This window comes from Nomia melanderi, chromosome 1 (genome assembly GCF_051020985.1).
Source record: "Nomia melanderi isolate GNS246 chromosome 1, iyNomMela1, whole genome shotgun sequence".
Classification (NCBI taxonomy): Eukaryota; Metazoa; Arthropoda; class Insecta; order Hymenoptera; family Halictidae; genus Nomia; species Nomia melanderi.
This window is the reverse complement of record NC_134999.1, coordinates 20995432-21021085: the sequence shown is the minus strand read 5'-3', so window position 1 is coordinate 21021085 and position 25654 is coordinate 20995432. Positions and strand designations below refer to the sequence as shown.

The window sequence follows — 25654 nt, the reverse complement described above, 5'->3', positions numbered from 1 at the left end:
AATATATTATGTGCATAAATTTATATTATTTTCTTCACATAACTGTTTCATTTGTACAAAACCAATCAACTTTCATTATCCACCAAAGTATTTTATACAGTGTTAAAAAACAAAAACGGATTGACAGTAAATATTATACAAATAAAAAATACATATCTATATTCTTAATTGAACAATTAATCACATTACCCAATTTTTAATTTCAATTTAGTAGTTTTAGGAACATGTCTGATTGTTAATGACAGCCTAGTGTCTCGTTTTAATATTTGTCTCTCTGATAACTGATTGCTACATAAATCTAAATTCTTTATGAAAGACTTTGAAATAACATCTGTGTTCCTTTCTGCAATTGAGTGCAAGTAATGATGGTATAAATCTCCTTGAAGAATTAACAGGCTTCTACGTTCCAGTAGGAGACTGAATTCCAAATTACGTTGTTGTATCTGAAAAAAGCATTGAAAATACTTTATAGAAATAAATGGTGCAGTATATTTAAAACAGTTTTATATACTGTAATTGTTATGACCTCTGAGTTTTCTGGTTGTTCATAAAAATCAAGGAGAATGTGAGATCCACAACTAATGGTTGTTACAATAGGATGGAACAGTGGGCCATCTGAGTGTGCCTGATAAATGTACATATTGTATATTATTGTATACTGATTAGTTTATACTACGTTAATAATAAGAAGTATATGGCCTGTTACATACCATTATTCCTTGACCAGGTAAATACTCATTAATCAGGACATGATTAGGTAATTTATTTGTTTCAAAAATATTACAGGATATTACTTTGTTAATATACTTTTGAAGCCACTGAAAACTTATTGTTAGTTTAGATTTTTTATATCATCTTATATGCTTCTTTGTAAAAGTGATTTTTATATAATATTTACACTTATATTATACAAATGTATTATAAGATACATACACTTGGTATGTCTTCAGCTATCATACCTTTGGGGTGTGGAATACCACCCCAATTTTGTAACCTACGATGACTTAACTGGTTCCATTTTGGTAATGGAGCATTATTAACATATTTCATTATTTCTAATTCCTCCTCTTCAGTTATAAAGTTTGGTACATAGATCGCTAAATTTGGTATCTACAATGAATAAAATATTAAAACATGGAAATAGTATATAACCTGTGTAGTAAATGTTAATCGTATCAAAACAAACCTCTAAAACCACATTTTTTTTATACTTCTCCATTTCGTTATACCTAAATAAAATGATATAATTATGCAAACAATTATAAAATTTTTGATAAACGATGTATTTTTTTAATGAAAAAAACGCAGCGCCACGTCGCAGGTAATTGAACTATGTAAACAAACAAATGTATACAGGGTGTTTGAAAAACGAGATTCTTTTAAACAAGATTTTCCATATAAATAATATGTTTATAATTTTTTCAAATAAATCAGTTATGAAGGGTAACCTACTTTCTGGTAAACAGCTTTTAAAATGATCAAATTAATGTACTGCTTGTAAATAATATTTAACTGAACGACAATAAAGTTATTATTTGAGTAGTAAATTATTTTTATCAGATAAATAATTGGGATATCTTCTAAGTTACCGTAGACAATATGTATTTACTACATATGCAAATGAAGGTGCTATGAATTCTTAAGCAATGGGCATAAAATCAATTTTATCTCAAGAAATATCCACCATGTTATTTTGGGTAAAATCGACAACTTTTAGAAATATACATCAACGAAAATAATTTAATGCACCATTTCAATATCGTTTGGAAAACAGAAAAAAGGAAAAATGGATAAGAATTGCGCAATAAATGAAGTGGATAATAAAAATTTGATATTTGTACATCAGGTATATTTTCAAGATACATACATAGGATGAAACTAAACATGTATTTAGATGTTTGATTTCAGATAATTAAACATTTTGTGTAGTTTCTTATAGATCATAAGCTTCAAAATACTGCTGAGACATTAGTAACTGAAGCTACATCAAAGGGATTTAAAAATTTTCCAAATGCTTCAAAAAAGGATGTGGACTACTTAAGTTTTCCTGAACAGTTATTGTTGAGCTTTAAAACAGGAGACTGGAGAACATTTTTCAGTGTAAGACAATCTCAACTTAGGAATTAATTTTGTAATGTAATTTTTAAAAACTTAATTGTCTTCAGGTATGGAATTCATCAATACCTGAAAATGTTAAACAAACTAAAACATACAAGATATTAACACTACATCTACACGTGTATTTTGCAATGCTACCTAGACGTAGGATGCTCTTACATTGTTGCAATGAACAAGGTAAAAATAATAAAACATTCCTTGAAATAATATAATGATATAATTAATTACATAGTAATTTTTATTTTTATAATTGTACAGACAAAACACAGACAAATGCAATTAATTCTTTAACATCATTAAATCATCATGGTTCTGAGCATCAAGAGGTAACTTTAGTTATTCATGAGACACATTATAATGTGTTAACAGTGTAACTTGAGTATTAATTGTATTTAAATCATAAAAAGTACACGTTTAATAATTGATTTGTTATTAATAATATATAGAATTCTATAAATGAGATAGAAAAAGAGATGTATCAGAGTATGAGACAGTTATGTATGTTCTTAAACTCAACTGGCAAGGAACTGAAGGATGATATAGAATTACAACCTTTCTTTGCATTACCTTTTATCGAGGAACCAAATGCAGAACCAAGTCTGTCTAAAGTGTTTGAAGAAAGTTGGATCACTGAACTAACAGAAAGTTTACTACTTTTTCTTGAGGAATGCCAACAACAAGTAAATAAAATATTAGTTATATTAAGCATGATTATTATTTAATTACTTATTTACTTATTTCTTAAGTCTTAAGAATTTCAGAGTAGAAAGGTATACTGATACAAGTTCAAAAAAATGCCAATCTGTAGATCAAGGATCTGTAATAGATGACATACAAAAAGACTCTGTTGCTCGAAAAATATCTGAACGTAAAAATGTACCAATCATAGCAAATGATAGAAACATTCCACTATTTCTAGATGACATTGAACGCAATGAGCAATATACTTTATCTGATGATGCAAAGTATACTCAAAAGTCAAAGTAAGTAGTAACTCTGATGTATTTTTTACAATACTTACACCACATTACTCTTTTTATAGAAGTGTGCAGACAGTATCAACAATCTCTTCTACAGAAGAAGACTTGCAATTGTCACATTTGGCTAGTAACCATAAAAAGTTAGTGCAATGCACTCAAGAATTAGCTGTAACAAAGTCTCAGTTATGTACTGTTTATTCCAATTATGAAAAATTAAAGAGGAGGTTTCATAAACTGCATGCTGATTATCATAAATTAATGAGCATTGCAAGGGTCCTAACAACTGTTTTAGAAAACTCAGTAAAGGGCCAATCTATTAACTTTCAAGCTATGCTAGAAACTTGCATTAAAATTTTTCCAGATTTATTTAATCAAAATATAAAAGACAACTCATATGTAAGTAACAGTTATATTGGTGTTCATGTATATGCTTGCAATTATATTATTATCTATTATATACATGCAGTGTTCTTCAGAAGTATTGATAGATAAATCTCATTCTGAGATGAAAATGCTTGAACTATCTGTACCATGTATCACACCTGTACCTCCAAAATTATTGAACTTTAAAAAGATTAAGTTACACTTGATAAATGGGAGCATTAAAACTAAGTTGCTTCTCTTGCAAGCACTAAGGAAGGTAAGACTAGTAGGATATTTGTACATTCTTACTTAATAGTATTGAAAATTTTAAAACAAGTATGCGTTGTTCAATTAGAAAATAACGTATGGTCAACCTGGAGAAAGAGAGGAAGTTGTGCACGAATATATAAGTAAAGACCTTCTAGGGCTCTATGGACAAATTGCAACGTATAAGGGTATATCTATTTTACCATATTTATTAACTCCAGACAATGTTAGTATGTCCCATCCATTGCAACAGTCAACTACAAGATTATTAAATGCATTGGCATCGTTTAGATGTGGACGAGATTATTTGTCATTCGATTCTACTGTTATTGATGTTGTATGTTCAATTGTTAAAAACGTTATTTATATTATATTGTTATTCAAAATTATGAACTAATGAAATAAATTATGTAGGTATTCAAGTGTCTAAATAGTGACAGTAATACAGACACATTTACTTGTAACATGATAATTGCTGTGCTGCAAAAATTATCGTTACGTAAACAACAAAGAATATATATGATAGAAAATGGATTAGTAGAATGGTTAATACATCATTTACATGATTATTACTGTGTTATGAATTCTTATCGACTAGAGTATGCTACAGCTCTACTAATGAACTTATCATTGCACCCAATTGCTCAAAAAAGAGCATCTACATTGGCATCCTTACTTATATCAACATTAACTGACTTGCTCCTAACAGATCATTCTTCTGTAAGTAGTACATGTTAGATTAGTTATTTTATTTTGTGGACAATAGAGTGTTAATGATTTTAATATTGATTGTGTGCATATTAGACCTTACTGTATATTACTGGGGCATTAAATCATTTTTTGAAAAATCACACCATTAATGAAGAAAGTAAGAAGATGGAGTTTTCATCCCTATTAGAACAATATAACAAACACAAAGATGGTGAAGTAAGGTAAATTTTATTAACATACTAAATAAAATTTGTATTACTTTAAAAATGTTTAAATTTTAATAATAATGTAAATAATAGGGAGCATCTAGAACATATCTTGAAAATACACAGGGGTGAAATTACCATTAAAACAGATATTGAAGACATTGTAGACAATGATAGTGTAAGTAATGAATTATACATTGATTTGTTTAATCTTGCTTAAATAGAATATGTTTCTTCAGGAAGAATTTGATGTGGTGGAAAATGAGTTAGAAGAAAATGATCCTATAAAATCTAACTATGGAGAGTTATGTGGAGAAACATTGCTTGCATATTGTTATGCTACAGTATTAAAAACTAGTCAGGACAAGGAAATGAATTCAGAAACATTGTCATATACTTTAGTACACGATAATGAAGAACAAGTTAGAAGTTTACATTATGAACATACATCAGTATCAAATGAACAAAATTTGTCAAGGTATTATTATGGTATAATAATATATTTATCAAAGTATTATTAAGAATAAAATATTTACTGCTTCATCCTTATTAAGCAATCATAATATAGTAAAGTTAAATTTCACATAAGTATATATATTTTTCTGTAGGAAAAATAGTAAAATAACACTTGAGTCTTCAATGACCTTAGAGGTTGGAAATGTAACTGATTCAAGAGGTGAGATTATGTATGTTATTTTGTTATTTTTACAAAAACAGAACTACAATAAATAATAATATGTTGTTTAAAAACATCTAACCATTTAGTACTTTTAATATGTTTGACACGTCAATTGAGAAAGCTATTTACAGAATAAGCTGCAAATAGTGAAAGCTCTGTAACTTTCTTTTAGCTACATTCGATCGTAATCTTGGGAAAATCGGAACAGGTGAATAAAAGTAACAGTCTTAAGCTACATGCATTCAATTATACTTCAAACACTTTCCGAACAAATTGAATTAACTTTTATTAAACGGCAGTACGATTTGTATACAGGGTTGCATTGCTTCAGGGGCAATGAAAAAATTTTCTTCATTACTTATAATTAATAACATATAAGAATTCTATATCATTTTTATTAATTTTTACATTTTTCAGTTATGGATAAACTCAGCAGTATAGCATCATTGTAAGTCAAGATAATAATATTAAAATAATGCACCAATTTTGATGTTTATGCACATCACACCATCTTAGAATCATGGAGAATTATATATTTTTATATAAATGTTTTAATATTTTTATACAGTGTATTTATTAAAATAAATTTAATAGTTTATTCATAGCAATTTTCTAATCTAATTGTATCTAATCTAATCATCTATCTAATCTAATCTAATCTAATCATATTGTTAAAACTTAGACTTTTTATAGGAATGTTTGTAATGACAACAAAGTTACAATTGATAATACTTCTTACACCCAGGAGAGTGAACTTGATACAGAAGATGCATTTCAAGCTAAACCAAAGCTTCCTCGAACTCCACCAGAATTAATATTAAATTTTTCTAATAATTTTTATAACAAAAGGTTGGACACGTGAATATTCGTAATATCTTTCAAATAATTTTATTTTAAACAACGTATAAACAGTAATATCTATAATTAATTTTAAATACTCATACAATAAATATGTACAAAATATAACATGTTCATCACATCTGTCACACAAGGATCATTAATAATATCCAGCATATATATTTCCATATCCTGGTATGTATCCACTACTACTTCGATATCTTCTAAGCATGGGACTATCTGTGTAGCTATTGCTATTAAAATTACCATGTACATTTGGCATGGGAGAATATCCAACTGAAGAGCTGCTAGGGTAACTCATGTAATTTGGTTTAATTTTGTAACCTCCAGCAATTTTACTTAGATATGATGGTCCTCCAGGATAAGTTTGAGTACTGTAACTACTTGGCCTACTATCTTTAAACGCTGTTACTTTTCCTTTTCCATAATTACCAAGCGAATAATCGGTTTCTTGATCTTTTGAAAGATAGTTTGAGCCAGTGTTAGGAGTATAATCTCCCGAGTACTTGTTATATTTAGTGTATTTTCCTGAATTGTAAAGATCAGAACCTCCTCTTAAGTTAGCAATAAAGCTGTTACCAGAGCTTGATAAATACGTTGGAGACCCATAATCCCTTCCTCCACTTCCATGATTTCCTCGGACATAACGTGTTTCAGGATGAGGTGAGTACACATCATTTGCATACTTATTACTATTACCTGATCCAAACAGACCTTCTTTATGTTTTCCATAAGAATAATCAGTGGTTGTAGGGCCATTAAATAAACTAGAAGGTTCTCTATTAAAGGCTTGGTCACCATCCATGTATCCTCCAGCAGTGTGGCCCCTGAGAGTATCTGCAGAATAATCTCTGAAGGAAGAACTTTCAGAAGTGAGTTCAGGGAAGCTTCCTGTGTTAGAAGCTCCAGGTAAATTGTCTGAAAATCTCATATAGCTTGGACTTTTATGTTTATTGCTGGAGAATTGATTGAAATCAGATCCCATTTGATCTACACCTTGAGTATATCCAGCAAAGGTCGAATCTGCATTGTTATTATTATTTGTGTAACCCTCAAAGGAAGACTGAACAGGATCATTCACAAAATAAGAACTTGCACCAAGATTATCACGAGCATTACTGGAAAATCCTTGGAAGCCACTGTTATGAGAATTTTGTGAAAATCCACTGTAGGAGTTACTTCTTAAACTGTCTTCCAGACTACTTTGGCTTCTGACATTGCTCAGGGAGTGACCGCTATTTCCGCCAGAGTAAAAATCTGTGTTTTCTCTATGACCATCTTTGATAACGTTACTGTTATAGTCAAAGGCATTGTCCCCTGTGATCGAGTAGCCTGCAGTAGGCACAGGACATTTGTATATTTTTATAAATTCAACAATAATTATGACATACAACGATATTAACAATACATACTCGTGACCGGTGGTTCCGCACGTGCTAACAAGATACTGCCGAGGATTATCACGTTCTAAAAGAGGAACGGTTTCACCGTAAAAAAATTAATCTTTATAATCGAACTATTCTACGCGGGCAAACTTATGAATAAACAATGCTTTTCGGAAATATTGATTTTTGACAAAACGTATAATCAACACACGATAGTATAGATACAATTATGAATGAAATCAACTGGTAACTTAGAGTTGGGACGATAAATAAGATGAAACGTAATTTCGATGGTACTCACGAGCGAAATTCTTTTCGCCATGACAGGGGAGGTCCTGGATTACAAGACGTGCTACGTACTACAAACCGCGAACCTAATGTTTCCTTGCTAAATAGAAACTACACATATACTGGCGTGAGAATCTGCTCCTTACGGTTTTATACTCCTAGGAATCCCTCCTCGCTCGCAAAAAGGTAAAAGCGATCTTGATGTGCACATACTGATAGGACATTGGTTGGTACTCGACCATACAGAGCAGGGAGAAAGAGTCAACCTGATTTAACTCTTCACTTTTACGGGGAAAGCAATGGGTCAGTTGTGTGCCGGACTATTCATAGTGAACTATGAGCAGCATGACCTACCTAACAGTAATTAAACTTTTTAATAGATATAGAAAAGTGTCCCTTTCACAAAATACTGGTTTCAAGGTTGCACCGAACCTGTCACGCGCCCCCTTGATCTCTGAAAGTCCCACGCTATTGCAATTCAAAATTCTCTCCTTCTAGAAGAATATAGGCTGCGATTAATACTTTCATAGTTTTACTTCATAATACCTTACTTTCAAGCTTTTTACTTCTCGGACTATAATTAATTTAATCGAGATATCCTTTCGTATGCACGGTGACCCGATTTCTATGCATTACCATTGTCAAGGTTAACAGAAATATTTGTTCACGGTGCATGGATAACTTTCGTTCGAGAAAGGAAAATGAATAATATTATGTCTTAACGCGAGGCCGACGCGATTACGGGCCATTAACAAATCAACCGTGCACTACGCATCATCAGAAATAAATGGAAAACAGCGAGGAGAAATATACGTCGAAACGAGTAAAAGTAACGGAAACGTACCGAAAGCGGGCGTAAAGTATAAATAGAAATAGATTAAATAATTCCTGTTACACAATGGCACTGTATAAATGGCAAACGTTCGTTACAGTGTTTTCTCACGCGACCTCATTGTTGTAATGGTAACGCGACGTTTGTTCTCTAAATTCGACAGGCGAACCGATCGAAGATACAAACTGTTTTCTATTTTGTAATCGCTGGAAACCTATTATTCTCGTGTTATAGAGAGAGAAAGATCTGTTTTCGTGGTCGCCAGTGGGAACGGCTCCTTAAGGGTAGCCTACTTAAAACCCGACGTGCTCCTATTTTAAAGCGCGCCGATAGAAAATGCCCGAGAAGATCTCACTGAGAGATCGAAATTCGTAAACATCGGAAAGAGTATACGAGGCTCGATTCACATCCCGCATAAAATGCACGAGTACCGTGAATACAAATCACCTTTCGTTCGAAAGAAAGTCTCTCTCTCTCTCTCTTTCTCTCTTTCTCTCTGTCTCTTACAAACACACACTCTCTCTCACTCTCACTTCGAAGTTGGATCTGCCATGTGAATTGCCGAAATGAAACCTTTCGACTCGAATCATTTTGATGGGACATCCCTCGTAGTGCAACGTGCAATTTTCCTAGAGATACGCTTCGACGGATCTAAAAACGAGGAAAAAGGTTAGGATAGTGAAGTTCATAACAATTTGAAAACGGAAGGAAGACTGCGCTGTATGTGGATCAGGAAAGAATGATTGTACGTTATGTTGAAACATGAAAGCCGGAATGACGCAGTGCGTGTATGCACCCTTGTCATTGGTCATTATCTTTCGCAATGCTTTCTACTTTCCACACACGCACCTCATTAAAACGTACGCCGATCGCGAGACAATCAGGCGAACTTGAATACGTTAATGACAATGACCTAGGACACTGAACAGCCGCCCCTTCGGCTCTCTATCGGTAACGAAGACGGGCCTAGAGAAATTTAATTGCATTTTGAGCGATGACCGTTTATTAGAAGCTGGAAAGTAGTTTCGGATAACCTGATCGAGTTTGAGATCCATTTCCATGTCGATGCACTCTTCCTTGGGGACTTCCTGTTTGAGTACAGTCGGTAAAAATGTTTGTACATACACCTCTGACCATCATTCTGATCCGTTGTTTAATCGTTTCCTTCGTCGATCTGATATCAACAGTACAAAAGACTGAATCATTGGGAAACTATGCTCTCTTCTAACAGAACATTGTTGCGGATCGGTAAAAATTGCGTAGGCGTGACAACGCGCAGAACTCGAAGAAAGTGAAATGAAAATGGAAAGTGGAGTTTAAACTAATTCTGAGCGGACGTTTCTTTGACGTCGTTGCATATAAATCGTCGCGTTCTTCGCGGATCATTGAAAGCGTCGTCCCCTTCTGTCAAAGTAATTTTTCTCAAATGGTACGAACTCGAATTTCATTGGAACTGTCATTAACCCCTTGCCGTACAATGAGTGAGACTCGTGATGAAGATTTCTAGACTAACTTAACAACGATCAATGTTGTTCATTACCCACGGATCAAAACAAACTGTTCTGCTATTATCAATGTATTATTTTCAAATGAAATTTCCTGTTGAAGTAGAATGGACAATTTTATTGCGTTTCTTCCACACTGTCGATAGTGAAATATTACACGAGCTTAGTAGCGAAAGTAAATAGTAACGCCAAGGGGTTAATAGTAAATAGTAAATACGATTTAAAAAAAATTGCTGACGATACGAGTACGTAACTCTTCTATATGGAATATTTGTTAAAGAATCCGGTACCTTTGAATAAGGAATAATGCGCCATACGAACAGGTGCGTTACACTTTCGAGGCTGCAAAGATGTCTAGTGCGAAAGTTGGACCGGTATGTGGTAATACCAGTTGCCGATGCCCCGTGTATCTAATATTCCCTGGAACGGCATCACACAATTGTTTTGGAATCATGATTCAACTGAAAATGTTGATTTTCTCCTTGCCAGATGATCGAAATTGTACTACGTACGCAACAAAATTATTTCCGTTGCGCATGCGCAGAATAATCGTCGAGCCGCCAATTAAACCTCCAACAGCAGTGTTGGATATATTTTGACTGGTGCTTTCGGAAACTTCGTTTGTTTTTTCAGATTCCGATCGCTAATTTAAGTTGACAGTTGTTCGCAATCTAGTAGAGAATTTAGGCGTGTTCAAGAGTTACGTTCGAATATGTTGAAAAAATCGATTAGCGATGATACGGATAAACATAGAAGATTGCTGTCTGCGCAGTCGTTGAAAACGTCCACCTTAAAAGAGTCAAAGTCAAAGTATCTTGTATGAGGAATGTTATATGTCCGGGGAGATAGTATCGGTTTTTACCGATGAGGTCATATGGGCGATTCGTTGACGAATATTACGAAATCGAAAAATTACTTCGTTCAACATTCTAACGTGTATCCTTGCATTCGCTGTTGGTTGTCGAAATTACGAATTTGTTTCACTCATTTCTCTACTATTAGTTGTCGCAGACTGCTGTTACTTCAAAATGTCAAAGTGTGATAGTACCGCGTGCATTTTCAATGTACCGTGAAAAAACAGACACTTGGGTACATTGTTATTGTATCAATAATATATGCGCGCCCGCGATATTAATTAATCCACAAATCATGTCTACTGTTGTTTTCATATTTTACCAGGTTAAACAACTTGTTACGAACCAACCGATGTAGTACCGAGTTCAAATTATAATAAGTGGAAAACGTTTACTTCGTTGTCCATTTACGACCGCCACGCGAAGGAATAGCAGAAAATTGCTAATTCGTCCAAAGAAATAACCATGTGCTTTCGTGAGTATATTAAACAGTAAATACGTTAATTTCAATGAACAGATCAGTAATAATCCAATTATAAATTTGTACAACATTAGTTATGTAGAAGATGCACAGCACTTCATAAATTTATCTTATAATTGTAGTGTAAATGTTTGCTTGAGTAACAATGTAATATAGGAAATTAATTAGGTTGTATTACTTGATCTTAAATAATGGTTAATTTAGATGGTAGCAGTCATTACCATTATCTATGCTTAATAGTACATTGAATGTAAAGGAGTGTCATTATCATCAGTTTTTTTCAGTTGGTACTACAACGCCGAACAGTTTGGAATATCGTTATTTTCCCACCACCAGATCTCGTATAAATTTACGTATAAAAGCTGGTCATGATGCGAGAATATGTTTACGTACTCACCTTGGTTCAGACTCTAATATATATGAGGTACATCTTGGTATTACTGTGAAAACAGTTGTGATTGTTTTTAACTTTTTAATGGAAGTAACTATATCTTATACTTTTTAGATTGTTATTGGAGGATGGGGAAATACAATGTCAGCGATAAAGAAAAATGGCAAAGAACCTTGTGTTGCAGAGGCTGAAACTAAAGATATATTAAATACTGAACAATTGTGTGATCTATGGATACAGTAAGAATTTCGAATCTTTTAATACCTTGTTTAAAAGATAAGATAACATGAAAAAATCAAATGTTAAAGTTAGAAAAATGACACAACTTCAAGTTTTACTTAGAGTATGATTTAATACTTATAGATGGTTGTGCGATGGACTACTGAATGTGGGACGTCAGAATGGGGAAATTTTAATGTCATATAAAGATCCAAATCCATTTGTTATAAATTATATAGGAGTCAGTACAGCATGGGGTGCAACTGGTGAATTTTTCATAGAAGGTATGCTTTTCAAACTTAATGTACAGATTCACAACGAAGAACAAATACTAATGAGTATTTTTTGATTTTAGAATCCCAGTGTACCAGTACAGTTGTCAGACAACAGTTGGTTGATACATCTAGTTATTGGATAGATTATAACGAATTGCTCGGTCTTCCACGAAATGTTACGCTTGCTTCAGAAGATGGTCTGTATGTAGGTCGTACCCATCATAGAGATTCGCTTACACCTGGTAGTGTAAGGAATAGCATGTGTACAATTGCATGGGGTGGAACTTCTTATAATAAAAAAGAATTTCAAGTACTCTGTGCTGAAAATGTAAGCTGGGTACAGTCATGGGATGGCAATATTCCAATGAATGCACTTCCTGCTGGTGAATCGGAAGATGGCTATGCCCTCTTTATAGGGAGAGTTCTGCACGAAGGTACATATTACATCGGAAAAATTCAACCGAACCACCAAGTATGTTATGTACCTGTAGATGGCAAGGAAGAATCTTATATAAACTATGAAGCCTTAGTCATTCACGATATTGAAGAACATGTTGGGAGGTAAAATGTTGCCTCTAGTAAAGAATATATCTTTTTCAACATTTCTAATGTAAAATGTAAAATATTTTTGTTGCTGTATACAATTATATAAATATTTTGAAACTAATGTAATTAAAAGAATCTGTGAAGTTAAAGAATAATAAAAGGATCTACATTGTATCAATGTTCATCGTTTTACATTGAAGAGAAAAATTTCATGAAAAATTACCATCTCCATACCTACTTTTAACTGTTTTGTATTGAACACTAGGTTACATATGTGGAACTGCTACCATACATAGTCTCAGGCAGGTGTGAGTAGAGGTAGTAGGGGAACGCTGGTAGAGGTACTTTGAGGGTAGTAAGCTAAGTATGTAAACACCTCTGGTTTATGTGAAGAAACCTGATAAAGTAAATAATTTTTGTTACTATTTATATGGTATAGTACAACGTGGATGGCAAGTGTTATTCGCACGATATAAATTATTAGACTAATTTTTAGGCTATGGAAATCTATAAGGTGTCGCTGAACTCATGGTACAATTTTGTATCAATATTATCATTAATATTAATATCCTTTATATGAAATTTTATTTTTCTAACAATTTGCTCGAATATTTGTAACTAAATGGATCGATTGATTTCATTTAATCAATCTTTTGTATTACGCTGTTTTAGATGTATAAGCTCATCTTTGAATCGATTAATTTGTTACGCATTACGTGTAGAGGGAAAGTGACAGCATTGTATTGAGTGTTATTTGAATATCAGAACGTCTGTGTTTCATTATAAATTTTAAACAGTTCAATTCATAAGGTTTGATATAGCACATTTAATTTCATGGCATATTTATGTTCAAATCTTTTGCTTTTTCATTGTTCTAGTTTACAAAAGTTTCAAAATTGATAATACGATGGTTCGAACGCGAACTATGACGCAGGATGAATATAAAAAAAATCATGCAAGCTTTAAAATAATTTACGGCTTTCACTCGTCACCGTTTGGAAATTGTTTACTTGGCGTGACGGACACGGACAAAGCTGTATTGTATTTGGCGTTTGTTGATAGAAATGATGAAGGAGGACTAGCGGACTTAAAAAATAATTGGCCTCTGTCCGAATTAGTTGAAGACACTAACAATGAAACAGAAGAAATTATACGCAATATTTTTTCTCCATGTGCATTTGTCGATGATTTCTTAACAGTACTTTTGATGGGTACAGAATTTCAAATAAAAGTTTGGGAATGTTTATTAACTGTACCCAAAGCTACTACAATAACTTATGAGCAAATTGCACTGAGTATAAGCAATCCAAAAGCTGTACGTGCTGTTGGTAATGCTGTAATGAAAAACAGGATTGCGTATCTTGTACCATGCCATAGAGTGGTAGGAAAGTCCGGCAGTAACAAGTATAAATGGGGAACAGAACTCAAAGAAACTATAATATCACATGAATGTCAATACCCTTAAGATTGTTTCTTCTGTATTCTTTACCATAAACTGCAAGAGTTTTTTTTTATATGGTTTATAATTTTTCATATGTATTTGATATTGAACTCTTGCAAGTAAAATATTTCTTTCATTATATTTTCAAATTCCAGTTAGAGGATCAGTAGAAAGGTATAAAATATAAAGTACATGTATTTATATTTAAATAATAATCGGTATATCGGTTATATATAAAATTGTTAATGCAAAAACTTGTATATTTTAGTATTTTACATTAATCTAAAAATATTCGATTATCGCTGAAAGTGAAAATGTTATCTACATTATGTATATTACCGAGTACGTTATTAAAATTATACGCTAATAAATGAAACGCCAAGTTTACAAATACATATTTCAGTATATACATTTACACATAAATATAAAAACAAGTCGTAAAAGTATTTTATAAAAGTACCATTTCATATAATACTTGCAGATGAAAGTCCTACATGCATCATAAATATGAGATTTGTTTACAATATTTTATACAAACTGTAACGTATATATAACTTACTATTGTTAAACAATTTTTGAAAAAATCACAGAAATAATTACACGTAATGATACCTTAACTATTAGTATTACAATTTACTTTCTGTGTTTTCTTTTATATATGTATTACTATGAGTGTAAAGTTGTATACATAATAAAATAGATTTTTTCACATGATATTGCTTTAAATATTTGTTTCTTTTTTTACAGGGTTCGTTGTTAAACAGTATTATAATAGACAATTTGTTATAAAATAGTCTTGTTTCTTTTCTATAAGTAACAATGTAAATTTAAATGCATTTAAATGTAAGTTATTATAGTTACTAATGCACGGAATAGTCCACCGGAAACGGTTCGATCAAGCAATATTTTTCACGTGGAACTATCCTCATAGAATAGAGTTAATAGAGTCAGTCTTATTTATTAATTAATAAGAACAGTTACACGTACTCGATCATTCTATTGAATTTTGTATCTTTATATTCAGTGTTCGGTATTCTTCATATTCATAATTTAGTTATTAAAATAATGTAAAGTATTAAAAATTGCGTGATTAAATTGTCCGTGAAGCAATCACAAAGTATTGTACAGCCTACTTGCTATGAAAAATACAAAATTCAAAGGAAAGGTAAGATCTCTTGTATATTACAGATAGTCTTTTCATTAATGTATTGTGGCAGTAATTGTGCTGTAACCACGTAATTAGTAAATTCGACTAAAAAAAAGTTTCATACAGTATTAGAGAGAATATGAGCGATGCGTTAAAAACAGATACTGGATGTTGCGTTCTTTGGATTCTCCTAGCGATATAAGTTTTTAGTTTCCTACTACTTGTATCTTACAAGGCAGTGTTTGGCGAGAACGTCGTTAGTTAGTAACGTTTATTCATCTATAAAAGTGATTCTACGCATCATCAAGAGTAAAACGGATGGTAGACATAGTTTTTGGTATTTGAAATTTTATACCATTCACGCAGATCATGTTCAGTTGATCTAACTGAAAATTCAATTTTGTAAATCCTCTTGTAGAAGCCAGTTTCTATTCGAGTACAAAGTTAATCCAAGTTAATCGAATGACACGATTTCTACGCACTCTTAGGGTATCCTGGTTCGCATTGGTCACACAAAAATATTTCATTCGCTAGCTCGTTATCGCTAATGGCAGTATACTTACTCAGACATATGTATAAACACTTTTAGCGAGAGTAAGTATCGATACCAGTATCACAAAACCGCATGATCCATTAGCTTTACCGGAAGACAAGGATGGAATATTGTTTCCCGGTATACCGCCAGTTTCTGTTGCAACAGAATCATTAATGATATCACTGTGGAACGTAGATAAAAAGAGAAGTGAAGGTAGAAAGGTCATACCTGATATCGTAGACCGTGGTGTTGTCGCAATTCTCATTATTGGATTACGAGGAATTGGTTTCATCGGTGTCGGCGCAGGACTCGGGGAGTTACCATAACACTGACCTAGTTGTACCAGCACGATGTTAGTGCATCAAGAAAATAGAGATTCGCGTTTAATGATACATCATTGAAATACTGTTACCTTTTTTGTACAGGCGCATTCCTTCCTTTTTAGGATCAATGTTTCGAATGCAGTGATCTCCGGCTTCCTTGATGTAGATTTCCTCGTCGTTCACTATCAACCCGACAAAACATTCGTTCGTGCTGGTATCATTTCTCATGGTGTACGTGTACATGACACCTTTCTCTTCCCACTGTCCCAAACACAAGTACGTTCGTTCTGAAATAAATATGAAACATTTGATACGTTCGTTCCGCTGTTTTCTTTACTTTCGTGTAAGTTCTCATTTCGGATTCAACGTTTACCCTCGTAAAGTTCTCCGGACTCGCAATCGGTGACTTTGAAGTACATTATCTCGCGAGTGTTGCAATTGCTACTTAATTCGGCGCACATTCCCGACAGGTCAGTTATCATTCCCATGTATTGGCCAGTGATTGGACAAGGTGATTCCACGGCGCGTTCGACTCCTGTTTTTTAACGTTATTCACATGTATTAGCGACAATAGAATAATACAACGTGGCACGTAAAATTAAAGAGAATACTGACGCGCTTGTGTCATCCACACAGGTTTGTCTAAATTCGGATCGTCGCATAAGTACGGCTTGTAAACAGGACTTAATACCATTCCTGCAAAAAACATGTATTATTTTTTATATTGAATTCTGTCAACCATATAGCAAGATCAGTGAAAAATTGTACCTATTGTGAATTCCAATACGTTTTCACTTCGTTGCCTCATCATTAAGCACAAGTAAGCCGCTTGCTCGCTGAAATTCGCACAGGTTGCATAATGAGATTACAGATGATTAAGAATGAACTCTAAAGAAGTATCGTTTAAACAGCTTAAAGACATTTTACCACTGATCCTTCGAATAAACAATGTAGCGACCAGTCTCTTCGTTCGAGTCGACCGTAATGAAAGTGTAACTATTGTAGCCGTTCAGATCGGTGAAAGTCATTGTACCATTGACGATAAGCGACTCTTCCCACAGTCCTTGAGCCCATTTTGGAAATCTGGATAAATGACGAGAACGATTGGGAATTACACATAATCAGGACGAACCTTGGAATTGTTCTAATCAACTCACGTCGCTACATGAGTCTTCACGTAGTTCGGCATCTTCTTCTGATTGGGCACCTTGCTGAGCACCAACGTCTCGTATCCGCTGGTCGAATTATTCAAATTCTGGGTGCAACTCGAGTCGCTGCTGAGCGCCATATACGTTTTCCCTTTGATATTGTCAACGTGGAACAACTGCAAGCAATTAGGCTCGTGAGTAAACAAGAATCGTCTGGAGCGCTTAGCGGGAAACACAGCTTTCAACTTACCCCGCATCTATATTGAGGCTTGCCCTCGCTAATCGCATTGTTGTCCAACAGAGCGAAGTAAGTGGACCCATTTGGACCGGGCCAGTTGCCCAAGCAATTGAACGAAAGGTTCGCTGGAATGTCAATAAGTAAATAACAACGAGAGCAACGGCAACGAAGGATGAAGCTGGGACTAAAAGATCCTACTCACTTTGAGACTCAAAGGTGCAACAATTGAAATGCAGCCTCAGCACCGAGCCATCGGGACAGTTGTTGAACGACGAGGAGAAGCTGTTGCATTCGATGGCACGTTCGGATCCATTGTTTAAGCTGTACTTGAAATGGTACTGTCCGGTTATGGGGCAGTACTCGTTTCGAATAGGAACATTTCCGATCTCTTTGGTACCTGTATACGGACAGGAATCATCGGTGAACGCTTTGTCCGACGGCTGAAGAGCTAATGCTGAACAACGAAGAACAAAAGACTCACGGTACAAGATGGACGTAGAGTTCAGCATGTCGCAAGAAGCCAAAGCGGTGGATATAGTGGTGTAACACCTATTCAGATCCTCCGAGAACACTTCGATGACGTTCCTCGACCTCCTCGTCAACCGGAAGCATCGGATGCACTCGCCGCCATCGCCGTACCTGCAGCAAACCCGAATCATTCAAGACATCGAATCTTTCTAATGAAAACTCGTGAAGCATGAAACGTTTTAAGCGATAAACAATAACTCGACGACCGATGGTTCTTTAACCCTTTGCACTCGGAAATTTCTCAATAGAAATATTTAACGTTTTTTGTGACATGTCAGCAACTCCTACCAATTTTGATAGTAGTCCTACTGAAAATTAACAATGTTATAACATTTAAACCTTTAACTCCCTTCTAAGTACAAGCTTTGTATATTTGGGAGATCTAATAATCTTAAGGTAGTTCTCTTAAGATTCATTGAAATGTTTAATATTAGAACTGGTGCAATATTGGAGCCTACAGAGTTCAAAGGGTTAAAGAACAAATTAAGAACATATTAAGAACTAACAAAATTAAGAACATATTAATTCTATTCTGAAAGTATGAAACCTTGATTGAACTTCCCAAGGGTCGTAATTAACGTAGAGAAATCGCCAGTATATTGAGGAACAAAGCTATTTTATTTCAATATTTCACGTATCGAGGCGTTATACAAAGTTCAACATTAAATATATTTTATAGTTTTACTGCGTTGAATCAAGTGGTGACTGAGGGTCACCTCTCGAGTGCAAAGGGTTAATTCCTGCAACCCGATTGCGAGGAAACTAAAATTCCCGACTTCAGATTCCTCGAAAGAACAAGCGAATTCCGTCGATTCGAGCACGTAACTATTATATGTCGCTATCGATCTATTATATTTAGCATGGACCAGCCTCAGCCGGAATATGCGGCCGACGCGGTCTGGCGTCTGGACTATTTTCGTCTCAGACACAGTGCAGACGTCGAAGCATCCCCGAGGATGCATCGAGCGAACTGCGTACACGAGTGGGGCGTTTTCGCGCACGAAAACGTGCACGTTCGAGTCCATTTCGCCATTCGTCATTGTTAATGGACCCTGTTGGATATCCCGAGTACTTGTGAATTTTTATGCCGATGCAAGGAGGCCAGACAAAATCTGTTCTTCAATGAAACTATGCACGTTATAGACATATCTAGAAATGACGAACCCTTATGGCTTCTTTGGACTGTTTTTTACTGTGACAAGATGAATGATACGACAACAAATACAAATTATTTAGAGATAATTCAAAGGAGAACAGAGAAGCGGAGAAAAAGAATTCCAAGCATGGAGATTCGGGACTTACGACAACAAATACAAATTATTTAGAGATAATTCAAACGCGAACAGAGAAGCGGAGGAAAATAATTCCAAGCATGGAAATTTGGGACTTACGACAACAAATACAAATTATTTAGAGATAATTCAGAAGCGAACAGAGAAGCGGAGGAAAAGAATTCCAAGCACGGAGATTCGGGACTTAAGCGTCGTAGGCGTGCTACCACTGCTGCTACGCGTTGTTAGTAAGCTTCTTCTAATCGTCTTATCACAATACATACAAACTTAGTCGACACAAGACTTATTTCTTTCGGAGGACCATTGTCAAGAAAGCCACGAGGGTTTTTCATTTCTAGATATGTACTGTATCATACACAGTTTCATTCAATAAAAGATTCTTATATCATTTCCTCTCCTTGTTAAACGCGTATGGTAAGAACAGTTACAGGTTTTTACGAATTGAGACAAAAGGAAGAAAAGGAGAAATCAATCGCACGAAAATCAACCGGGAACAGAAGGTTCTGAGTCGGTTTTGCAAACGTTGATCACGTTGACGTTGATCAAAGGAAGGAAGGAAGCAGGAGATCAAGGAAAACGGTAGACAGCGCTGGGAGACTGTTTGTGCACGGTTTCTCAATCGATCGGTTTCATAACACGCGTGAAATTAGCCTGCACTCGAGCGATCCGACGGATGAAATCGGCGCGGTATTAAGCGAATTGTTCACGGTATCGGCGGAGACCGACCTGTCCATTAGCAACACGTTATCGCCGACCCTCCTGTGGCAGTAACCCCACACCGGTATCGCGTTGAACATGATGTTGATGGTGGAGTACTGAATGGGCTGCACGCCGGTCGCATCGCTGGCTTCCTTTCCGCTCACCTGTGTCACGAACTCACCCTGAAATTCCGCGGGAAAGTAACAGCCGACCATGAACTGAGGGTCGTAGCCTTGAAGGCCGTCGCTCGTGATTACGGTCGCATCTGCAAATCAAATAACGATGCCTCGTTAGCCTCGCACGGACACGCGAACGTCCAGCGGTTTCGTGTTTCGGCCACGAACCGATTCGCGATCGCAAAATAGATTTAACTCTTTGCGGGCGTCGGTACTTCGCGAGATGAAACGTTCAGATTTCGAAGACCGAGTCATTGACAAATGATCCAATTAGTCGAGCAGCGAGAGATCGGCACGTACTTTTAACCCTTTGCACTCGAGAGGTGACTCTCACTCACCACTCGATTTTATACAGTTATAAAATTTGATATTTAATATTATACTATGTGTAAGGCATCAATTTGAGAAATATAAATAGTTTCGTTGCTCGATGTACGTGTGATTTCTCTTCGAGTTAATTTCACAAAGTATCGTCTTTATCTCATCATCAAATATTCAAATATTTCTAGTGAAAAACTGCGTGCAAAGGGTTAGTTAAACAATTGATATATAATTTAGCTTCATGTATTGAAGGTTTTTTATGCTTCGAATGTTCGTCCGCAAAGGTTTAAATCGCCGAATAAATCGAAGTATAATAAGCCGGGATCTTCTAGGCGAAATGAAATGCTGAGAACTTTGAATAATACTCTTTCAATCTGATGATCCTCGGTCGGAGGTTACAGAAATAATGTTAAGCCGGGTCTTTCTCGGAAGGACCCTGTCCTGTCAGGCTCTCTGTCTATTGCGGTCCGAGACTCGGGGTCGTTTTCCCTTAGGAAGGCACCGATTCACGAAACGCGGACGACCAGCGTTCGACTTTCCATTCACAAGATTATCTTACAATACCGATTCGAAGTTTTTAACCTCTCAGCTACGCCGGGATTAACCGCGAAGCTGTACCCGTGCATGGCAACGCTCGACGCGGTCTGCGTATCAGAAATGTAATATCAATGTGATTTAGGACTGATAGAATTGTGCGTTTACGTTGGATTAGAATTCTGCTATAATGGCGTACCGTTCGAAAAGATATACACGATACAAACTAACAGGTTAAGCCGATTTTTGTCCCAGATCGGTTTCTATCTTGATTCTAACCCTTTGCGGTCCGAAGTGCTCTTGGTTTCTCACTTCGAGATTCACGTCGACGTTAGTTCATTCAATTACAGCTTAATACGACGCACTATTTATTTAATCAAGAATATTTGGGAGTCATCGAAATGTTATCTTTAAATGGTACAACTGTGATACCACAAATAAATATAGAAAAAAGTGTTAAAACAGGTAGAGGTTGCAGTAAAATAGAATGTCGAGACTCGACGTAGGACTGCTACGGGTTAACCCTTTGCGGACGAACGTCGGCATTTTGCCGGAATCAAACTTTCACGTTCGGAATACCGAATTACGAACAAATGATTTAGCTGTTCGAACAGTAATAAATCAGTACACAGTTTCATTATTCTCTACGATTTAAGCATCGAACGTTTAACCCCTTGGCGTACTATTTACTTTCGTTACTAAGCTTTCGTTAATATTTTACCACCGACAATTTGTAAAAGATACAACAAAATTTTCCATTCTGCTTGAGGTGGAAATTTCATTTGAAGATGATACATTGATAATAGCAAAATAGTTGTTCGCTTTGATCCGTGGGTAATGAACAACACTGACTCTTAAATTAGTTTAGAAATCTTCGTCGCGAGTCTTACTCGTCGTTGTACGGCAAGGGGTTAATTTAGCAGAATCTGCAGAAGGTTTCCTACAGTTCCAACAATCTTCAAAGGGTTAATCGCGAAGATCGTCCGCGGGCCGACCGTGAGCGTGGAAGGGCGAAAGAAAGCGACACAGCGCGGAGAATAAATCGTGTTCCAGCTTACTACCCACATGTCGTGCGCCCAACGATCCATGAATGGTCATTAACGTCGGCATTAAGTGGTTACGAAGGCAGGTGCGACGCTGACAGGTGGACCACCATGGAACTTTGCAACGAAACATAATACCATAGCTCGCCAGCGAGGGATTACGCTCGCTCGCGTGGCTCGCGGGATCTCTTTGCTCGAATTATGACTCATCGTCCCGTCCCGTGCCGTCCCGTCCCGTCCCGGCCCGCCACGTTCGATCGTTCCGCCGTGCACATCGAACGCATTCCGCACGGATTTCGCCATGGCTCCCGTTGGATGATCAACCATTACCTTGTCCAATCAGTTCCTTCCCGACTTTCTATCAGCGTTCGCTTTGAACTGTCGGAAAGGTCGCAGATCCGAAAGGATCGCTAATTCGATCGGATGTGTACGAAACGTTGGGAATCTAATGTTGGATGACCAACCTAATGACGCACCATAGATAAGCGTCCTAGACCCGCCGCGTCCAAAATATCTTACTCAGCATGTTTTTCGCAAGTCCAAAATCCTACATAAAATACACAAATGTCTCATCCAGGACTAGTCATCTATAACGAGTCATCAGGTACCAAGGGTCACCAACATCCCCTCCTTAGCGAAAAGCTTAGTATATAAGAATTGGAATCTCTAGGATAATAGATAGTTATTCCTTCAACCCTGTTGGTTAGCGGTCTGTCCGAAATTGTCTGTTTCCGCGTCGTTCGATGTGTTATATCTGGAGAATACGTTGAAACGCCGAAATATGGTTATTATTAACGAATCGAACTTCGCGTCATTCACCCGGGTCCCAACACTAAGTTATCGAGAGGGTTCCAGGCAATAGACATTTAATCCTTTGCACTCCAGAAGTTTTTCACCGGAAATATTCAGTATTTTCTAATGAGATACAGACGACATTTTCTCAGATCGAATTAAGAAATCTCACATGCATTGAGGAAGAGAACTATTGTCTTTCAATATTTCGTACATTGATGCATTATACAAAGTTTAATATTAAATATCAAAGTTTACGGTTTTGCTGTATCAAATCATTTGGTGACTCAGAGGAGCCTCTGGAGCGCAAAGAGTTAACCCTTTGCGGACGAAGATTGTTGAAAGTATACAAAACCTTTTGCAAATTCTGCCAAATTAACCCTTCGCACTCCAGAGGCGCCTCTAAGTCACCAAATGATTTGACACAGCGAAACTGTAAACTTTGATATTTAATATTAAACTCTGTATAATGCATCGATGTACGAAACACTGAAAGAAAATAGTCCTCTTCCTCGATGCACGTGAGATTTCTCAATCTAAGAAAATGTTGTCTGCATCTCATTAGAAAATATTGAATATTTCCGGTGAAAAACTTCTGGACCGCGAAGGGTTAACATTGGGCACTGCCCAGACGCAGTGTTCTTTGTGAACGAGGAATACACTAATGAAGATAAGGACGCTTTTCCTGTCGACGTTCCCAGGGAAAGCCAGCGATCCCGCGAGCACGGCGCGGAGGACCGCTCCTGAAAAAGGGGCGACGAGGACCCGCATTCTTGTAATCATAGTCGCGCAGTCCTTATCTCTACGCGGAACACGCGAGGTTGTTCACGATTAAGGGGAAGCGTATACGCATCGAGAGCACCATGCAGTGTCCTCCTGGCACAGTATAGTGTTTCCCATAGATATCTCGGATGAACTCCGAGTGACAAAAGGACGAGGCGGTGTTACGGCTACGCGAACGAATAAGGCGAACCGCCGCGCCTCGAGACGCTTATTCGTCGATAAGACGCTTATTCCTACAGCTGGCGTTCTTCGTGGGACACTCTCGAAAGTTTCTCCCAGAGCAATTCGATCCGTTTCCCGATAAGCCCTCTCCTCCATTATCCTATTCCCATTTGTCCGACGGCAACCGGTAGGCGAACAAACAAGGAGAAGACCGCTCCCCGTGGTGTCCCCGTGGAATGGTCCGGTCGATCGGCGAAAGGGGAGGCGAGGCAAGATAAACAGGCAGCAGAGGCGAGAGGCCGGTGGAAAAGGAGCGATCCTTCCCGCAGGAAACGGAGGAAACGCGGAGACGAGGCTGGAGGGAAGAGGAGGCAGCCTCGTTCCTCGCATTCCTTCTCGCGGCTGTTGTCGCATTGGTGAATTCTCCCCCGTGCATTATATACGTACAACTGCCGCTCGCCGGTCTCAGGTTCCTGAGAACGAGACTCGCGAGAAGGACTCGTAACGCGCTCGATCCCAGACCGAGCCGCACCTTCCTCTTCCCCGTGCCCCTCTCCCTCCGTGGCCGGTCTAGCCGGAGCTAGGCAGCCCGAAAACCTGCGATCGTCCTCCATTCACGGCTTTTCCTTTTCTTCCCGTCCGACGTTAGCCGGTTAGCCGGCTAAGCCGCTCTCTCCACGTTGCGTCACGATTTCCGTCACGATTTTCGTCACGATATTCGTCACGGTTGCGAGTCGGTTCGTAGGAGTTCCTTATCTTCGGCGGATCGACCCGGATAGGTTGCGCGCGGGTTGCCCGGCGATCTCGCCGATCGAGAGCCTCGGTTAACGATCTGTCGATGCAAGTGGAACGGACGTTGCAGTCGGAGTCAAAGGGTATGCTGCATACATTCGCCTCTGCGATCGACGCGGTTTTGAATAGTTTTATATAGTGTTACAGCTTTTTATATAGTTTCATAGAGTTCTTATAGTTTTATATAGTTTTATATAGTTTTATATAGTTTTATGTAGTTTCATATAGTTTTATATAGTTTCATATAGTTTTTATAGTTTTATATAGTTTCATACAGTTTTTATAGTTTTATATAGTTTTATATAGTTTTATACAGTTTTTATAGTTTTATATAGTTTTATATAGTTTCATAGAGTTTTTATAGTTTTATATAGTATTACAGCTTTTTATATAGTTTTACATAGTTTTATATAGAGGAATCTCGACCAGATGAAATGTTCATCTTTGGAAAACCAAATCGCGAGCAGACTGTTCGGTTCCTCGAACGGGAGATCAATGTAGTTTCCCTCTTTAATATTACTTAAGCATTTCGTACGTAATCTAGCTTCATTTGTTCGTTTTCCGTAGTCCGACGAATCCCCGTGCGCGAAGCTAAACAGCGGTGCTCAAGATTCGTCTGTGGCCGCGAGGCCTTTCGTAAAATCAGCTGCAGTTCGCGCGAACGAAACAGCCCCTCGAGTAATCGATAGAAACCCCGCTTGAAAAGACACTGCACGCGCCTCCCGGTGCGGCTGGCCGGTCC

At 36.6% G+C, this 25654-nt stretch overlaps 6 protein-coding genes across 44 annotated transcripts in view; 3 read left to right on the top strand and 3 right to left on the bottom strand.

The window, feature by feature from the left end:
* Window positions 1–28: 28 nt before the first annotated feature.
* LOC116426737 (putative RNA/DNA demethylase ALKBH6) lies at window positions 29–5914 on the bottom strand. Of its 4 annotated transcripts, none has more exons than XM_031976129.2 (6): window positions 5404–5914; window positions 1187–1229; window positions 934–1110; window positions 711–818; window positions 527–625; window positions 29–443 (listed from the first exon to the last, which is right to left on the bottom strand). In XM_031976129.2, the coding sequence occupies exons 2-6, from the start codon at window positions 1217–1219 to the stop codon at window positions 186–188; spliced, it is 675 nt and encodes a 224-aa protein (XP_031831989.2). In that variant the 5' UTR covers window positions 1220–1229; window positions 5404–5914; the 3' UTR covers window positions 29–185. The 4 variants fall into 4 exon arrangements, with proteins under 4 accessions (XP_031831989.2, XP_076227744.1, XP_031831987.2 ...); XM_076371629.1 differs by lacking the exon at window positions 5404–5914 and adding an exon at window positions 2686–2704; XM_031976127.2 differs by lacking the exon at window positions 5404–5914 and adding an exon at window positions 1590–1735.
* On the top strand, window positions 1698–6335 carry LOC116426732 (lisH domain-containing protein ARMC9). Of its 3 annotated transcripts, none has more exons than XM_031976093.2 (17): window positions 1698–1846; window positions 1930–2100; window positions 2166–2295; window positions 2377–2444; window positions 2565–2798; window positions 2872–3101; window positions 3161–3494; window positions 3565–3738; window positions 3817–4065; window positions 4143–4448; window positions 4533–4660; window positions 4739–4823; window positions 4885–5123; window positions 5254–5321; window positions 5497–5532; window positions 5742–5772; window positions 6018–6335. In XM_031976093.2, exons 1-17 carry the CDS (start codon window positions 1787–1789, stop codon window positions 6184–6186), a joined length of 2712 nt encoding a protein of 903 aa, XP_031831953.2. In that variant the 5' UTR covers window positions 1698–1786; the 3' UTR covers window positions 6187–6335. The 3 variants fall into 3 exon arrangements, with proteins under 3 accessions (XP_031831953.2, XP_031831956.2, XP_076227336.1); XM_076371221.1 differs by having other exon boundaries at window positions 1700–1846; window positions 1940–2100; XM_031976096.2 differs by lacking the exon at window positions 5497–5532.
* Window positions 6197–10845, bottom strand: LOC116426734 (uncharacterized). 21 transcript variants are annotated; one of them, XM_076371404.1, is made up of 6 exons: window positions 10483–10726; window positions 9221–9861; window positions 8288–8349; window positions 7869–8209; window positions 7595–7649; window positions 6197–7514 (listed from the first exon to the last, which is right to left on the bottom strand). In XM_076371404.1, the coding sequence occupies exons 4-6, from the start codon at window positions 7887–7889 to the stop codon at window positions 6322–6324; spliced, it is 1269 nt and encodes a 422-aa protein (XP_076227519.1). In that variant the 5' UTR covers window positions 7890–8209; window positions 8288–8349; window positions 9221–9861; window positions 10483–10726; the 3' UTR covers window positions 6197–6321. The 21 variants fall into 21 exon arrangements, with proteins under 21 accessions (XP_076227519.1, XP_076227478.1, XP_076227506.1 ...); XM_076371363.1 differs by having other exon boundaries at window positions 7869–8349; window positions 9221–9338; window positions 9537–9861; XM_076371391.1 differs by having other exon boundaries at window positions 7869–8349; window positions 9537–9653; window positions 9722–9861.
* On the top strand, window positions 9214–13132 carry LOC116426735 (uncharacterized). Of its 6 annotated transcripts, XM_076371564.1 has the most exons (7): window positions 9858–10116; window positions 10473–10566; window positions 11372–11521; window positions 11812–11951; window positions 12033–12157; window positions 12282–12421; window positions 12493–13132. In XM_076371564.1, the coding sequence occupies exons 3-7, from the start codon at window positions 11512–11514 to the stop codon at window positions 12975–12977; spliced, it is 900 nt and encodes a 299-aa protein (XP_076227679.1). In that variant the 5' UTR covers window positions 9858–10116; window positions 10473–10566; window positions 11372–11511; the 3' UTR covers window positions 12978–13132. The 6 variants fall into 6 exon arrangements, with proteins under 6 accessions (XP_031831983.1, XP_076227679.1, XP_031831985.1 ...); XM_031976123.2 differs by lacking the exons at window positions 9858–10116; window positions 10473–10566 and adding an exon at window positions 9214–9356; XM_031976125.2 differs by lacking the exon at window positions 10473–10566 and having other exon boundaries at window positions 9859–10116.
* A 92-nt stretch (window positions 13133–13224) lies between these two features.
* Window positions 13225–14794, top strand: agt (O-6-alkylguanine-DNA alkyltransferase). Of its 6 annotated transcripts, none has more exons than XM_031976136.2 (3): window positions 13280–13489; window positions 13631–13726; window positions 13837–14794. In XM_031976136.2, the coding sequence occupies exon 3, from the start codon at window positions 13866–13868 to the stop codon at window positions 14421–14423; it is 558 nt and encodes a 185-aa protein (XP_031831996.1). In that variant the 5' UTR covers window positions 13280–13489; window positions 13631–13726; window positions 13837–13865; the 3' UTR covers window positions 14424–14794. The 6 variants fall into 6 exon arrangements, with proteins under 6 accessions (XP_031831992.1, XP_031831997.1, XP_031831996.1 ...); XM_031976133.2 differs by having other exon boundaries at window positions 13631–13768; window positions 13847–14794; XM_031976134.2 differs by having other exon boundaries at window positions 13631–13768.
* A 125-nt stretch (window positions 14795–14919) lies between these two features.
* Window positions 14920–25654, bottom strand: part of LOC116426733 (uncharacterized) — a 29418-nt gene continuing 18683 nt past the window's right edge. For all 4 annotated transcript variants that reach the window (XM_076371271.1, XM_031976097.2, XM_076371268.1 and 1 more), the window contains 12 exons: window positions 20337–20574; window positions 18272–18429; window positions 17993–18187; window positions 17803–17915; window positions 17562–17728; window positions 17332–17487; window positions 17173–17240; window positions 17020–17100; window positions 16778–16939; window positions 16494–16691; window positions 16310–16414; window positions 14920–16234 (listed from right to left, as the gene is read on the bottom strand). In XM_076371271.1, the coding sequence (XP_076227386.1) occupies window positions 16110–16234; window positions 16310–16414; window positions 16494–16691; window positions 16778–16939; window positions 17020–17100; window positions 17173–17240; window positions 17332–17487; window positions 17562–17728; window positions 17803–17915; window positions 17993–18187; window positions 18272–18429; window positions 20337–20574 (1766 nt within the window). In that variant the 3' untranslated portion in view covers window positions 14920–16109. The remainder of the gene's footprint in view (window positions 16235–16309; window positions 16415–16493; window positions 16692–16777; window positions 16940–17019; window positions 17101–17172; window positions 17241–17331; window positions 17488–17561; window positions 17729–17802; window positions 17916–17992; window positions 18188–18271; window positions 18430–20336; window positions 20575–25654) is intronic.

Coding starts and splice junctions, on each gene's coding strand:
- LOC116426732 (XM_031976093.2), top strand. CDS start 1,787: ATGGATAAGAATTGCGCAATAAATGAAGTGGATAATAAAAATTTGATA. Junction 3,102..3,160: donor AAGTATACTCAAAAGTCAAA/GTAAGTAGTAAC, acceptor CTCTTTTTATAG/AAGTGTGCAGACAGTATCAA. Junction 3,495..3,564: donor ATATAAAAGACAACTCATAT/GTAAGTAACAGT, acceptor ATATACATGCAG/TGTTCTTCAGAAGTATTGAT.
- LOC116426737 (XM_031976129.2), bottom strand. CDS start 1,219: ATGGAGAAGTATAAAAAAAATGTGGTTTTAGAG. Junction 1,111..1,186: donor AAAAAAATGTGGTTTTAGAG/GTTTGTTTTGAT, acceptor TATTCATTGTAG/ATACCAAATTTAGCGATCTA. Junction 819..933: donor TAGCTGAAGACATACCAAGT/GTATGTATCTTA, acceptor ATAAGTTTTCAG/TGGCTTCAAAAGTATATTAA.
- LOC116426734 (XM_031976099.2), bottom strand. CDS start 9,748: ATGGAAATGGATCTCAAACTCGATCAG. Junction 7,650..9,721: donor TGGATCTCAAACTCGATCAG/GTTATCCGAAAC, acceptor TTCCTCTTTTAG/AACGTGATAATCCTCGGCAG. Junction 7,515..7,594: donor TGCGGAACCACCGGTCACGA/GTATGTATTGTT, acceptor TGCCTACTGCAG/GCTACTCGATCACAGGGGAC.
- agt (XM_031976132.2), top strand. CDS start 13,866: ATGGTTCGAACGCGAACTATGACGCAGGATGAATATAAAAAAAATCAT.
- LOC116426735 (XM_031976123.2), top strand. Junction 11,952..12,032: donor CAGACTCTAATATATATGAG/GTACATCTTGGT, acceptor TATACTTTTTAG/ATTGTTATTGGAGGATGGGG. Junction 12,158..12,281: donor TTGTGTGATCTATGGATACA/GTAAGAATTTCG, acceptor TAATACTTATAG/ATGGTTGTGCGATGGACTAC.